At 29.2% G+C, this 17,614-nt stretch overlaps 1 protein-coding gene across 1 annotated transcript in view; it reads left to right on the top strand.

Annotated features, from left to right (window-relative positions):
• Window positions 1-17,614, top strand: part of LOC107168167 (neuropeptide SIFamide receptor-like) — a 49,604-nt gene that overhangs the window by 16,618 nt on the left and 15,372 nt on the right. Inside the window, exon 3 of the mRNA XM_015517481.2 lies at window positions 14,708-14,807. Within this exon, the coding sequence (XP_015372967.1) occupies window positions 14,708-14,807 (100 nt within the window). The remainder of the gene's footprint in view (window positions 1-14,707; window positions 14,808-17,614) is intronic.

Raw genomic sequence — 17,614 nt, 5'->3', positions numbered from 1 at the left:
CACATAATAATATCATTATGTATTTCATACAATGTAGAAAATATAAATTGCACGTACGTTCTATGTCTATATTATTACAAATTACAATAATAATAAGTGTATATAAATAGTATGTACAAGATGTATCGCGTGTCGTCTTCTTTTCTCAGCCAATACAATGGCGAAAATAATTGTTTTTACATACGATTTTATTGTATTGGCATCTACATTTTTGAGAAAAAAAACCGCTCCATAACTTTTATATGGACGTTTTATCGGTTATAAATTGAACACGAAAGTTCCTTTGGGAGTCATTTTTGGAATTCTATCGCAATAAGCACTTGTAGTATTTTGAAGAAATGTCGGAAAGTTTTTAACAAACTGTAGTAAAATATTTGTTTTACCAAACTCGTTTCAAATAAAATATCATATTTAATAAATTGTTTTGTTTTTATTCAGAATTATTTTTTAAAAATAATATCAAATATTTTATCCCAAAGACTATAATAACTTCAAAAATTTTTAGGCTCAATTATTTTACGAAAAATGTCAACTATATTCTTCGACGTGCCTGCAAGTACATATAAATTTCTAGGGATTTAAAATAAAAATTTTGAAGATTTAATTTTTCTAATCGATAAATGTATTGGTTTTACAAAGAAATTTCCGTCTCCGTTTTACTTGATTCATACTTGTTCTTTTGTTCTTTTCTTTGCCCGGTATTGAAAATACCTTTAATATCAAAAAACATGCTCCAATATTTGACATCATGTGATGAGGTTGCTGGTAGAATCGTTTCTAGTTTAATATTTGATTGAAGGATGTTTTAAAAATAAAATTTTCTCAGTACTATACAGAGAATCAGGGAAAAAACGAGACAAGCATTTTCTAGTCACGATACATTTTAAAAATATTTTGGTTTATTTTTTAGTCATTTTAAGACATTTCATACAAAGTTTTGACTTGTTTATTTAGCTTACGAATGATATGTTTTTGTACGTGAGTTGTTAATAAAAATGCCTGAAAATTCAATACAAGGTTTTTCACATTTAATTTTCTTACAACAGTTCAAAAATACTGAAAACAGTTAATTTTTATTTTTTTCTCATTAATGTTTGAATTTAAATTTTGGACGAAGTGCCGGATATATTACCTGTCGTAAAAATATCTGAATCGATGGTAATTTAGACATTTAACAGAACTGCTGGCATACGTTTGCGGTTGTACGACTACTCGGGTATCTACATATCATGTAACTTTTAATAAAATTAAGGTAATTTTAAATTTGGAATAATAATTTTAAAAATGAGTTTTTTTCAACATCTGTGCATTATAGCGTGTGCAAAATCGGTTTCGACGCTGGGCTAAATTATGTGTTAAAATCTAAAACGCCGGTAATTATTATTATATTCACTCAACCCGTCGTAATACATAATACGATTGGAAAAAAATGATGTTATATACTCGAATTCAGATTAACCGAGAAAACAACCCGTCGAGTAGACCTTTTTACGGTCGGTCCTCTGGAAAGGTCGTAAACCGACCCCCATTTATATATATGCGGTCACCGAACAGTTTGACATTTCGTCGTTCAGTGTCTATACGTACGGGATTTAATTTCCATACATACATAATGTACGCGCAAATTTAATACAATAATCGATATGAAAATATTATTAAGTACTTTGTCGGTTCTTTTTTGCTCGTTTTTATAGCAGCCACGCATACACGGGAAACCGACCCGCCAGTGATGGCCAAACTCGATTTTAGGCATTGTAAAAAAGAATAATATTATTATAGTGTTTCGAAACAGATATATATATTATACAGGCGATAAAGTATATTATAGCAAATAATATTATTATTGCGTGAAGACATCGTAAATAAAACAGCCGAGGAAACAGCGATAATAATAACACAATAATATATACATAAACACAATATATATTATTAAACTGTACGAGCGGTGATGAAAAATCGGTGTAAAAACACGCAAAATGCGGCGACGATAATAAAAACTGGTATGAAATTTATCGAAAAGTCATCGGGGCGCCATTTCCAAAATAACATAACGATTGAGCTGCCGCCACGATGATGATGATGATGGTCTGGAGCCCTATTTTTCTGTTTTGTGACCTATACTGTTGCGATTGGACTTTTGAGCAGGTCTTCTCCGCAAACGCCACGGTAACATAATAATAAGCTACGCGACTGCAGCAGTCATTATTATTATTACTAGTATTATATCAGATCTGTCTCCTTTGAATATTCTCTATTCCTTTGTCGTCCTTACATAAATATAATAATACAACATATTATACATCTACCATCGATTATTTTTTTGTATCTCCCCAACCCCATCACAATACGATGTTTCCTCGATCCATATCATCCTATTCAAATAATAATATACCTATATGTACCTTGTATACATAATATTATATATAATAAACGTATATTGTGCATACGACTTCCGCCGCATTCGCTTCCTATTTTCAACGCATCAGAGTTTATTGACCGGATGTACGTGCGGGGTGCTTACAACCCCGCACGCGATGGCTATCTCTCCCTTTTTGCCACGACGTTGCGATCTTCGTTTTGTTTCCGGAAACGCGACCGTCTTGATCATATCGTACTATGTGGGGGTCGTGAAATTTCCGGGTAAATGTATTTTCGTGAGTGTAGGGCCGGAGAGGGGTATCCGGAAATATTGGACAATTCTGTTGGCACAAGAAATTTCAAAACAAATATGAATAATCATAAACGGAAAAAGGCGAAAAACATGCTTCGAAACAGAGCGATCCCATTAAATTAAAAACTAAAAAGGTAAACGGATTAACAGCTCAGTGTGCACACCCTCCAAAAAATATTATGTGATACGCATAGTACGACTTATAAAAGGCACATTTTCATTCCAGTTTCATTTAAATTATAATATTATGATGTTCAATAATATTTTATTGAATATTTAAAAATATTTCAATGTAACAGCTAACACACGGCTCTAAAAATAGTTAATAAACACTTGATCACGCTCGATCTGAAATCATTTAAGGCATTCAGTAAATACAGTTTATGCAACAGATTTTTTAAAATCATTTCCTATAATTATCGTCTCCTATTTTTGCAGGCGCTTCGATTCTTATAATTATTTAAAGTGTTTATCAATATTCGTTACGTTCCGATAATAGCATAATATAACAATTACTGAAATATTATATATTATATTCGTATTGTAACATATTAAACTATAGAAAAATTCAAATATCTGTTAACGATTGTCCTCCCAATTGAAAAAGTACAAATTCACCTTCGTTACCTATATATGAAAATATTACAATGGATATAGAGCAAGAGAGCTTGCGTCTCCTTAAAATGAAATCTGTGGCTTTTTGGAAAAGTCAACAATACCAATTGATTCGTAAATTCTAAATTAAAATTCAACTGTAGACTTTTTTTTTATTACGGTACAATTTTTTTGGTCTTCGAAATTCGTGATTTAGAAAATGAATATTGAAAATCTGGAAAAGGAAAAAGGAGTTTAGCGGCAAACCATAAATGAACTCTGATTCACTCTATATTATATTATAAAGGAATAATTACTCTTGATTTGTGTCAGATAAGCATAATGATAGGTATAATATGTTGGCATACTCATTATGATATTAATTATTCAATATAATACAATAAGGCTACCTACCTATTGTATCATGTTAATTTTGTGAAAAATTCCATTTCTATATTTATTTTCAAACAAAAATTATGGCTGTACAGCATACCTTGCAGTGGTATTTGTTTAAAAATTTAAATCTCTTTTATTCATTTTCCGAGAATTTCTTTAGCTTGCTTAAAAATTTTACACTAGAATGTAGTATTATGATAGTTTTAGTGTTTTTTTATGAGCCATTTTTCATCGTTTATCTCGTTTCTAACAATTTTTTACAAAGCTCTGCAGCTGATAGTTGTGTTTGTAGTGTTTATACAGTTTTTGTTACCTTATCTAATCCATACGGACTTAAAGCCATTAAAAAAATAAATATTTTTTATCAATAATTTAAGCAGATATTATTATAATGTCGTTCGTCTAATTAAGATATTTCATCATCACACACGATTCCTATTATCTATATCTATATTGTGTTGGTTTTAATATATTACAATAATGGCGATAATAATAATATTCTATTTTAATTTTTAATTTTTTTTTTTTTTTTTTGAGGGGGGGAGTTTGAGGCTTCGACAACAAAGGCCATAAGCTTGTGGTACTGTGGGGGAGGGAACTGTAGGTTTGATAATCGTGGATGTTTTTTGGCAGAATTTCGAATGGGCACCCTTATGTTTCTGTCATGCCCGGGTGAGGGGCGGCGGCCTCTCTTTCCAGACAGCGTGAACTGCCCGGAAGGTTATGCCGCCCATGACCGGGATTTGAACCGGCGACGGTGCAAAACCGACGCCTTAATCCGCCCGGCCACTACACCCCCTAATAATAATATTTATTCAATATCCTAATGGCTAATATAATAATACAGCGTAATATAGAATATATCAACCCGAAATCTTACCCCAACCCAATATGAACCCAAACCATCCTTACATATAATATAACATGAATTCCTGAGCTATTATTTTCTTGCAATTTTGATGTTTTTCTCCGCCGCCAGAACATATAGGAAATTGCAAATCAAACGAATCGGTTGTTTAGGGTTTATTCCGCATTTGGTGCGGACGTGATACCCGCACGGCGCTTGCGTGACGAACTTTTAAAACCGTGTCGGCCTATATTATAGCATTATGTATTATACACGTCCATTTATTATAATATGTACACAATAAATACACTTGATGTTATGTATATATAATATGTGAATAAGTGATCATGTACAATGCGTGAATTATGATGGTCGACCAATTATTATTATTGGTTTAATTCTTTTGATATCCGCACATGGTTACAAACCATTGTTATTATTATTGTCATTTGAATGTTTGTCATTAATAGTCGTTAAAAAAAGAAAGTTGTAAAAATTATTCCTAGTAATAAAAATTATTTTGTTTTTTTTTTTATCTCACCGGTAACATTGCGTATTTGCGTCGGAAACGTTTCATCTTCCAATCCAGTCTGCGGTACTATATATTCATTTTGTTAATCGGCAATCCTGACATACCATATAATAATGCAATAATGTATATTATGGTATAGATGATAATATTACGAGTGCACCACAGAGTAATTATATTTATAAAATATAAATATATTTTATGCAGTAGGCATCTATAATAACTCATATATATCGACAAGGCACAGCCATAGTTATAGGTACTCATTTAATATAATATGGTCAAATAGGTGTTTACAATAGACCACATTAATATTTTTAATAATTTTTATTCGGTAGCTGCCTCACCCGGTCACATTTAAGTTTTTTTTTTAAATATAATATAATAAAAATAGATTAGTTCTGAAACGCAACTACACATACGACTGTGTATGTGTGTACGTGCGTGCGTGCAGTAATACAATTATTTATTTTGATTTTTTTTGAATAGGTGCCTTAACCAGTACTTAACGAGTTACTAGGTATTGCTTCAGAATAGATGAACATCGTGGCATGTTATTACGTTGCTTCATTTGTTAATAAACTATATAAGTTTACGTAGAAAATTATTTATCAATATGATATTATATTAAATTTGTGTCCACGCCACGATAGAATCATATTACTATTATTACGTACAACCTTGTTGCTCCGAGATTTAAGCACGGTGGCGCCCACGGTTGAGATTCGAAAACAAATGACACATGTATTGACATTAAATTACAAAACATTATACATGCTTATTAATTAAAAATATGCGAGTCTTGGTGAAATGTATGTTCTTTATAAACAACAAAAACCCAATTTAAATAGGTGCCCTCGTAAATGTTCGATATTCATCAAAAAATTGTTTTCAAGTTTTTAGTCATAGGTCAAACCACTATTGATATTTATAATATCGTAAAACATTGATTAAAAAATCATATATTGTTAATATCAATATAGACTTGCTTTTTAAGTTTTTCATTTCACGAAAATCCCATGCTTAAAATAGAAAAAATGTTCAATTAATTTGTAAGTTACAGTGCGTTGTCTAGATTAATCTTATCAATCTATCTAAAAGAAAATTTGTATATAATAAAACGACATAAACGATCAATGCAGTGTACAATATAACAGTAACAGTTTATACATTAACTCTTGAAAATTCTGTGTCGAAAGAAAGGGAAATTTAGCATAACGTTTTGAAGGGAGTTCCAAAAAAAAACTTTAATTCAAGTTACCAAATGTCAGCTATATAGTTTCATAATTATTTTCTCTGTTAAGTTATGAAAATAATAAATATTTTAGGTGAATGGGGTTCTATAATACTGTGATGTATATTTTATCTTTCAATATATTAATTAGAAAGTTAATTTATTGAGATATAGAGTATATTAATGTATAATGTACACTGAGAATATATAAAATTTTAATTGTTTAAGTTTAATAGGTACTCCAGACAATGAATTTTGTTTTTGATCCTTATTGACGAATCGAGAAACCTATGGAAAATGTTAAACAATAATTATATTTAGTTTGCTTTTAAGCTAAATTTTATATTTGTATCAATAAAACATATAAATTAATTTACTTTGAGTGAGTTACATACTAAATACAAACAAGCGTTTTTCTGTAGTCTGCACTGTGTAGGTTATTATATTATGTATGTATACCTATAATGTATTTATTTCAATTATAACATTTGTGTTCAGTTAATTGTTGTTTGTTTGTTTCCATGTTTAAAGTAATTTTAGACTTTTGATTACACTGGTAAACACATAGTTAACACGAAAAATCACACTTTGAGTTTCCGGAGTTAATACTTTATACTGGGCTGAATTGTTGAGTTTGACCCGGTGACCTCGTTCACCCCGTACACGTGGCAAGGCGTACGCCCTCCCCAAGGGCTGTTTGCCGAACCGGCCTATAAAAATCGGTCGATTTCATCAAACCTTTAACTAGACGGTTTTTATCCAAACAACACGTATTTTACGAGAATTTAGAATATACAAAAATTCTTAATAAAACATATATTTTAATAATAACCCACATTCAGTATAGGACATTTCTCCTTTTATTAGAATACGTTTATAATATAATATGTATGTATACATTTATGTGTATAAAACTTTAACATGATATTCTATTGAAACATCAAGCTTGACAAATCTGACAATAAAATATGTACGAACGAACAGAATAAAAGTAACATGCATATACGTATTGCATGATTTAAATACATATTTAAGAACGATACGCGATTTAACATTCCCGAAACGATTTCCATTCTTTAGCATGATTTGGTGAAGTTTGAATTGCAGCTATATTTTTTTACGTATGTGTGTGTGTGTGTGTGTGTGTGTGTGTGTGTGTGTGTGTGTGTGTGTGTGTGTGTGTGTGTGTGTGTGTGTGTATTCATCAAAAAACATACATTAATTTTGTACCGTCTGATTATACATTTCTTTTCCATTACTTAGAATAGCTGCACAAGACTAAATTTCGAAAAGAATATTTTAATTTTAAATATACAGGGCGCAACGAACTTATAAAAAATCTAGCTTCATTAACCATTCCTGGTAACCCTCCTCTTCGCCTTAAGCGTAAATGGTGCAGAGACCTACTTAATCCCTAACACAAAAAAAAAAAAATAATAATATTTAGGTTAAAACAAAATAATTAAAGACGTAAGTGTCATCGGTGGGTGGCTTCTTCATTCAAAATTTCATTATATTGTCATTGTCATTAGCTCATACTCTTATTGTGACGATTGCATATAGATTGTGTATTTATTCATCAAGTAAAAAAAAATATATATATATACAGGGTGCGGTTTTCCAGCGAAACTAAGACGGGTAATCTGCACCGTGGTCAACCACCCAGCGCACAATTTCATATTATATATAAGTAGTAAGTCATATTAGCATACAGTTACCTAATACTGTTATAATATATTGGTCGAAAATAAAATGCACGCAAAAAAAATAATAATATTCTCCGTAAATAAAATTGATGGGAAGCGGTTTGCGTACGACACTATAAATTAAACTACAAATCATAAACTTCGTCGATGTCCATTCAGTTATCTTCCTTTTTCACGAGTATAATATAATATAACGTATTATTTATCCAACACCGACGACGATGGTCCGAAGATGATGTAAACGATTTTTTTCACTCTGCTCACGATATTAATATATTATTATTATTGAATTTCAAGGTGGCAAACTGCGTGGAAAATGCAACGGCTTACTACAGTTACCGTATTATAGGTTAGTTGACGATTGACCGAAAAAAAAATAAGAAACGTTAACATTGAATCTAGCGCGGTTATCAAAATTATTATGATTATTATTATCGTTACTATTATAGAATACCACGCGATGTGAACCTACGTTTGAACCCCTTGTTATACAATAATATGATGATAGAAGTATATAATAACAATAATAATATGTATAGAATAACTTGACCCAAATATTATTGCTCGGTAATAACCCTCCTACTCCTTATCCTCCTCCAAAAATATACTGCTTCATAGTAATTATTAGTATTATTACCTATTATTATTATTATTGTTGATGTTGTTATCGATTTTTTTATTTTTGCTATAAAAAATCACTGTTATCAACGTATAATCTAGTACCTATTACAATAATATTATGTAACAAGTTGTCCTAGGACTATGCCCAATATATATAGCATACATACTGTTTCGGCGCATTTGTCGGATTGAGACTCTCGGCGACGACGTAGGTATAATATATCGACTTAACGCAACAATAATAATATTATACAATGCAGGTTAATCAAAAATTTGCGGCACAAAACTTGCGTGTATTACGTTACTTTCCGATAAATACGGTAAATACGCCATACGCGTTCAGCTGATCGATTTTATGATAATAATATAACACTATATAATTATCACAAACCGTTATTTCACAATCGGTCTCCAATACTATACATAATATTAAAATATCACACCTAATTAATAATTATTATGTCATTAATGCAATAAATTTGCTGAAAGACTGAGCAATCACCTAATAATAAGCGTGTTTCGTCGTCAGATAAATTATTTGACTATCAATTATAAAGCGTACCTATATAGGCTACACGCACACTAAGACTGGCAGCTGACGTGTACTGTGCAGTAATCCTTTTCAAGGATATTTTCCTTTAATATTAGTGGTTTTGGAAAAACTTATTTTTATTTATTACCTATATAATTCTAAATAAATTCAAAAAAAAAAAAAAAAAAAAAAAAACGTTTTTATTTATTCAATTCTGTACAATTTTCGGTGTTAAAGTTTTTCATTTTTTGATTGTCGAGCCATAAACTTTTAATTCCATATTATATTTTTCTAAGAATCAAAAAAACAAGTACCTACTTATATAAAAATAAAATTTCGAGCAAGTATACCTACACATCTTAGTTAATTATTCATAAATATTTAAATTTTTTATGACCAACCAGTAGTGAGCTGACACTTTTCGTCGGATCGTATTTGAAAAAATATCACCTTGTACAATGTATGTATAGTTTTTTATTATTTTGGTGTCTTGCGTCGTCATTCGCCTCATATTCTTCAAGATATAATATTTTTTTTAGGTAAATTACTCGCGTGTGTTAAAAAATATCGTCATTATATGAACTATATAATTCGTTGTTGGCGTGTTGAAATTGCCGGAGCGCCGACAATACGTGCGCTCTATACAAATAAAATTCAAATTACGTAAAATCACATTTTTGATTCATTTTTGAACCGTCTATAGCATTATACGAGTTATGGGTATGCATGCTGTCGGGTTTTAGTTAAAATATAATATAACAAATCATTATGAAACGTAGCGTTTAGATCTAATTCGATTTCTTAACTTCTTTTGTGGTCGCCATATTGCAATTTACTCGCATATTATTATGTTTACACAACTGCGTCAATCGAATCGTTAGAATGGCTCTAAAACTAGACGTTTTTAAATTTTTCTCTAAAACTGCAGCAAACACATAATATTTACTCTGATTATGGCCGCAAATAAAATAAAAATAATAAAAAAATATTATCGTTCTAAATCACTGTATATATACCTAAAACATTGGTAATCGATACTATTTTTTTCAACAGACCTTTTAAATGTCCCATCGATTCATCTACTTGTCACGGAAAACCCGATTGATTTTCTTTAAGGAAATTAGATTTGGAAAAACTATCAATCTCATACCGTCGATACAAAATGATTGAATATTTACACCAGTCAGAAGATGCATTTCACTTTTAATTATGTTATCTAGCAATATAATCAATATACATGGCATGGGTAAGACTCTTTCTTGAGTTCCTTGTATATAATATTCCTGTTGAGATGACAAGAAACTATATTATTAAAAATAGTGCAATAGAAATAAACAGTCAATAATACACTTTTGTATAATATATTTTATAGATAAGTATTGAATTATAAATTATTATTTCGTTTTTTGTTTCCCGTGGACATTCGATCTATATTCGATCTATATTAGAAATATATAATATATAGGAACTTCACTACAACGATATTATGATTTATTCATCGTATTTCATAATTTACTATTTAACATTTAACTTACTTATATTTTTAAATTAAAGACTCATGGAACCATTTGATGTATATTGTTTTAGCTTAAAAATATTAATCGTTTAATACATTGAACAAATTGAGTGCTTTTTGAAGAGATTTATCAGATAAATGTTTGAGGTTAATTGAAGATGATTTTGTATAATTTCGGCTATTGACACGGAAATATTTAAACTTTTTCTGATGTCTAAATATTGTATTCTGCAATCTGTAAGTATTTGTTTTACCGCGGGAATTTTTACTTTTGGGAGCATGAAGACAGAGCTTTGTCTATAAAAGCGTTGCAAAGTCGTACGAGTCTTACTTATGTGTTTTTAATTCTTAAATTTTTGAATTTAGGTCTTATATAACATAAAATAAAATTGATAATTCCGATCATTTCGATGCATTTTATGTTAATATTACTTGTTGTAAAAATTAATAAAAGCATTTTTATACATTCACCATATAATAACAATACAAAATTTTAGTGGGCAAAGTTACATTACCTATATTATTAATTATACAATTCTTTCTTCCAAAATATTCATCAAAATAATATTAATATAATATAATATTTCTGTCCTTACAGAACTTATACCTACTTATGGTAAAATATTATATTTACAGATTGTATAGTAAAAAAAATTATATATAAAAAAAAAAAGTACTATAACATAATTTTTAATCACTACATCACATGGGTTCTAGAATGCAGTAAAATTAATAAATATATCTATAGGATTGGCATCGAGTTCTGGATTTCAAGCGTGTCATTATAAATTATTTTTTGTAAAACAATAAACCATCTTTAAAAGATTAAAAATTAATACTACTTGTCTGGTATTTACAAAACCGTGACTATTTCCAGCAATAGGACTCGATCAAACACAGGTCTGACGGTATTTTGTAGATACCGCGTATAATGCTTAACGACAGAACACAAACGAGGATGGTCTTTTTTACCCTGATAAACTTTATTGTTATTTGTTACACACGAGACATGTCGTCACAGCGACGACCTGCTGTAAGTTTCATCTTGACAGTCTGCCATTCCGACATTCCAGGTCTATAGCTGCAGCTCACCACAGTTAATATAATATTTTTTACGAAACTCGTAAGCACACCACTGTATATCGAATTATGTGCAATATTGTCGTCGAGAAAATTCGATCGTCGATCCACCGAAACTAAAAAAAAAAAAACTACAACGGTGTCTTCCACGACCAGGGGAGGGGGGCACCGAAAGCGAAACGATAGCCACGAGTATTCTAATATAATAATATTATGACTTTTAAATTGTAATATTATAATGTGACGTTATGTGTTTGTGTGTGCTGTGATGTGGAGGTGAAAAACAATAGACATGTTGGTCCGTGCGCTATATAGACACTGCAATATACGCTACAGAGATCGGCATTCGATATTCAATGGAAAAAAAAAAAAGGGTTGCTATAATATTTTATATTTGTGTTATTATTGTAATATGTGTATCTACACAGGAAAAAAATTTAATATTATTGTAGTCGTTTTCGTTTGCGAAAAAAAAAACTATTATAAATATATATTTTTTAATCTAATCGTTTTAAAATATTTCGACCTAGCATACAATATGCGCTTGCAATACGCATTATATTTCAGGGAAAATATTTGATATGATACATTTTGAGCACATATACAGACCATATTGTGGCTACGGACATGGAATCAAGGTTCCACAAAATTAAATGAAATTAAAAATTCCATACATCCATGGCCCTATCCGTCGGACTCCTCAAGGAAAATAGAAACCGCAATAAACAGAATGCGAATAGGACACACATGGCTAACACACCAATATCTGATGAAAAAGGAAGACCCTCCCATTTGTGGCAGTTGTGGTATTCCTCTCACAATCAAACACATCATATCCGAATGCCGCATATTATACGAAATGGACAAACAGGAAGCAGGTGTATCCAACATTTTATCAGAAGCACTACACCCAGACAATATTAGTAATATGATAACATTTATAATTAAGTCCCAGCTTATAAATAGTATATAACCTGTAAATAATTGTATATATATGTAACCTATTGTAAACCAACGCCAATGGTCTTTGACGCCGAGGCTTAATATAAATAATAAATAAAAAAAAAAGACCATATTGTGTCTTCATTGTTGACTACTGTATTCTGAGTGAAGTGATTTTCGATTTTCGTATTATTTAATGATAATAAAATACAATAATTTAGTAAACACACAACATAAAATTTAATACCTTACTGTGAAGTCAAAATAATGTTTACATATTAATGAATGCATAAATATTAAAATAAAACTTTGCGTGCGCGCTTAACTGCATTGGTATGGTCTGTAATAGCTATATGTTTACCAGAGAAAAACTGTGGTAAAAATATTCATTATCATATTTTATTCATTGAAATGTCAAACATTTTTCGTTTTTATTGTTTATATTTTCCGTAATAGAGAATATTTTTACGAAAACGATTTGAAATTTAATAGAACACATGTCGTATACTATCATTTGCGTCTAATGTACATATCGGTGGATATTTTTTGTTCTGCGACCATTGGAAAATCATCGTTTCCATCGGCAATATGCTACGATTTTTAAGATTATTCGACAAAATAACAATAGAAATAAAAACTAAAGAACTAAACGACATTTTAATACATTTTTATTGTCGCACATGCACGCCATTTTACCGGGAAAACCTTTTTGTAGTTAATTCGTTGGCCGTGACTAGTAGAATGGTCATAGATCGATTTCTATTTGTTATAAAGAAGATGACTTTATCTAGGGGTTTGTCCGGGTTTTTTTTTCCGTGTTTTACATTGCATATAATATATTATGTTCAAGAAAAATAAAAACGATCAGATTTTCAATTCAAAATAAAATAAATTTACATATTATAAGTAAGATAAAAAAAAGCGAGTAAGTCATGGATGTCGCTTTGCTGTGCAGTAGGTTACAAGTGAGTTACTGTAATGGATGGAATTAAATTTGAATCCAATGATATAATATCATTGTAAATGAAAAACGATTCTGAGCGGAGACAGTTTATCTGTCTAGGATATATTATAGATTATTAAAAATTTTCAAATTTTAGATTTAAAAAGGAACATTTTGTATGAGTTTCTAGCTTAAAATAATTAATGCATTTTTGTGATTTTTACGTATTTTGTCAAAATTCAAACTGAATGCTTATAAAAAAGAATTGTGACCACGAATTTAATTTATTTTTCAACTGCTATTGTAACAACGTATTAGGTGTTAGGAATTAAATTTTCAAGCTTTTCTACCCAACAAATAAATATTTATCGATATTATTTTTTTTTTTTTTTAACTAATAATAATCGAAAATTGCATATGCCTATAAATAGTTCAACTTAGGTCGACACTTTTTGAAAATTGTATGGTGGATAGAATATACGAATATAAACATTCGGCGAAAATTATGTATCTATTATGGTCATTTTTTTTAAAGTTACATCAAAAACCAAAATCGATATTGTCGAAAACTGATTGCGCATAAGAATTCCCGTTTCTTCCTTAATTTTTAGTTTGTTTATCCCGATTATATAGAAAAAAATATTGAGAATTTTTTACTTTTGAACCCCCTCCCCCTTCCCCTAAATAGATTCACTTTCTGATCGAATGACGTACTGAAGTCGAAAATCGAAGCACTTCTACTGCCCAAAAACGTGATGACAGACACAAAAAAAAAACACATCATGTTAAAATCAATACATTCTTCACTCCACTCAGAATCTAAAAAAGGCGCTCTAAAAATGCATATGGTTAAAGTTATACTACATCTGACAATGGAAATTATAATAAAAAAAATGTGTTCTATAATCTACAAATGTTTATCGAGACGTCTTGACTGATGATGAAGTACGGAAACGTGATTTTTTTACTACTCGATCATACACCCTTTGTAACCAAAACTTAATAAATTAAATAATAATATTATACATGTGGTGAAAATCTAATCAGCTGTGAAATGTCTGACATTACTTCATTTTCTTTTTCTTTTCTTTTTTAGCGTGGATCTTGGGATCGTGGATGTGTAAGATCGTGCCGTATGTCCAAGGTGTTTCAGTGGCAGCGTCCGTGTACAGTTTGATCGCCGTTTCAGTGGACAGGTTGGTGTACAAAAAATAAATTTTAAAATAAACGCTTGTCAATTCGCGTTTAACTGAATATGATCGATATGATCGATGCATGTTGTATTGTCGTTGTGGTATTTTAAGTAAATTATGGTTATTTTTCAACAATAACTTTAATTATTGAGGTCCCATATAATTAATTGAAAAATAATTCTCTTAATTTTTCATAAATAATCGCAAATTATAATTTTTTTTTAAACGATTTACGCTATGGGGAAAAATAATTAAACGCAAATCACAGATAAAGTTCTGCTCCATTTAACAGAATTTATATTTATTCTATTTTTGTTATTGAATAATGAAATTTGTACTCACATAAACTTTAATTGGGTTTTGACATTCGAATTAAGCGTGTACACGTTTATATATGTTTTCATAAGATCAATAAATAGTATTAAATATAAGCAGTCGGTCGACTTATCGTATACAGAATCCCACAACACCATTGTTTTAATATAAATTTACCGTATCCTGTGATAATTGATATAAAATAGGCAGTGCATTTATTGAGATTTTTTTTTTTTATTAAGAACTTTCAGTATAACTATTATAGTTCAACAATTACAACATATTTATTGAGATTAGATGAGCATATTGTATATTATATAGTGAATGATTTATACAAGAAAATATACATTAAGGACGACCAATATAAATAATCGATCATAGTAAGCTTTTGATCTGTAGGCGTTATTGATAGTCTACTAAACATACACCATAACAATATTACCTAAGTGCTTGGTTATATTGTTATGATATAATATTTAATAAAACCATCATTCTGGAGATTTAAAATCGATTTTGATGTTGTCATTATGAGCAAAAAAATAGAATACAATGTTTTATAGGCTTAAATATTATACTAATACTTATTTCTTTTGTACATCACAACAAAAAAATAACCAAATTGTGTTTACATAATAAATATATACCTTTGAATATTATTAGAAATTCCCTGTGCAAAATGTTCAATATAATAACGATTTATTTTGTTTCGATTTGATGGACAGAACGGAATTTGATCAGACATGTGAAACTGATGTTATGTTAGAATAAATTAGATTTTAGCGATTGATAGACTTTTAGTATAATAGACAATAATAATATATAGATTGGTATAGTTTTATATTATGATATAATTGAAAGATTACTTTTATTGTACGATAACAATCGGTATGATTGTTTTATTTGATTACAAGAAGCAATCAAAAATAATTCCTAGGTAAACATATATTTTTAGTTTCATGTATATTATTGATGTAATTGAAACAGAATACAATTTTTTTCCTCAGAAGTTTGTAAGTTCTTGAATTGTATGCTATATTTTGTTTTATGTACCATTACTTAAACTTTTAAAAGACAATAGTTCGTTCAAACATGGTATTAAAATTGAAATAATACGTATGAACTTTACTAATAATCAAGTTTTACCATACATATATGTCACTACTTTGATTAAAAATAATGAGTATAAAATAAACTTAAATAGACATAATAATACAACTTAATTATAAACATAATACAAAACAAATATATAAGCACTATATTTTGTATTAAATTAAAAATGTACAAAAGTTAAATTTAAAATGGAAATAAACTACTATAATACAATATTGTATTGTGTAATATATGCTAAGATAAATGCATTTGATATATTTCTTTTCCTGTTCTATTATATAGTCAAATAATTTTGCTACTAAATTGTTAATAATCACAGGAGATAATAGCAAAATCCTATATATATATATATAAATTGAAACATTCGTTATTATAACACTGTAATAAATAAATAAATATATATATATATATAAATTACGTTTAGAACAGTAGTATCGTACTATACTATTGCATGCGATCGATAAAATATGCTCCAAGAAAGTTCACAACAGTGCAAAGGCCTCTTCTATGTACAATTTACAAATACACACTAGTGCATGGGAAATATTTGACAACAATCTAATCGAATCTTAACTTTACTGCTGTTCAATGGTTTTAGGTTTATCACATTTGGAGATTAGATACATAAAGTTTCTTCTTTCACTGAAGAATAAAAGTCCCATATTTATTATAAAAATCACATATTTTCTCGTCTATTAAAATATATGCATTTCTCTCATCACTTTAAATACGACTACAATAATCTGGCCATTCAGTGTATTTAAAATGTTTTATCAAAACAATTTCTTTGCAATGCACACTTAGTACTATTTTATATATAGAACGGTTCACCTAACACGCTTACTGAATTTTTATTCAATAATGCAGTAATTCAAAATTAGAATTTTTGGAATTATCAATGATTCATAAATACTATATTTTTATGCTATTGATATATTTTATACTACTTAAGGAGTGTCCGATGGAGTTTTTGACTTATGTTTTCTTTAAATCAGAAACCCATACCTACTTTTATGGCAAATTATTTATGAGAACATTTTTGTTGGACGTTTTGATGTTTCAAAATCAACTCAATAATTTTTTAGTTATTTAATTTTATGATTATGAATCTGGATAATTCAGGAACTATTATAGTGATTAGATCAGTTTAGTAATTAGTAGTTATATTATTAGCCTACCAACTTATTTTATAATTTTTGATCAAAGTATAATTAAAACTGAATCTAACAAGTATTATATTTATTTTATATTTTTATAAAATCGTTTTTAAGGTTTTTTATCCATAGTATGCATTTAAAAATCAGTTGAGTACTTGTTTGACGTTTAAATACGTGGATACATCAACTTTTACAAAAAATTTACCTCTTAATAATTTACAGTAAACA

Source organism: Diuraphis noxia, unplaced genomic scaffold, assembly GCF_037042655.1.
Source record: "Diuraphis noxia isolate RWA-SAM2 unplaced genomic scaffold, SU_Dnox_SAM2 contig0005, whole genome shotgun sequence".
Taxonomy (NCBI): domain Eukaryota; kingdom Metazoa; phylum Arthropoda; class Insecta; order Hemiptera; family Aphididae; genus Diuraphis; species Diuraphis noxia.
Note: the sequence above shows the minus strand (reverse complement) of the source record. Positions and strands in the feature narration are given on the sequence as shown.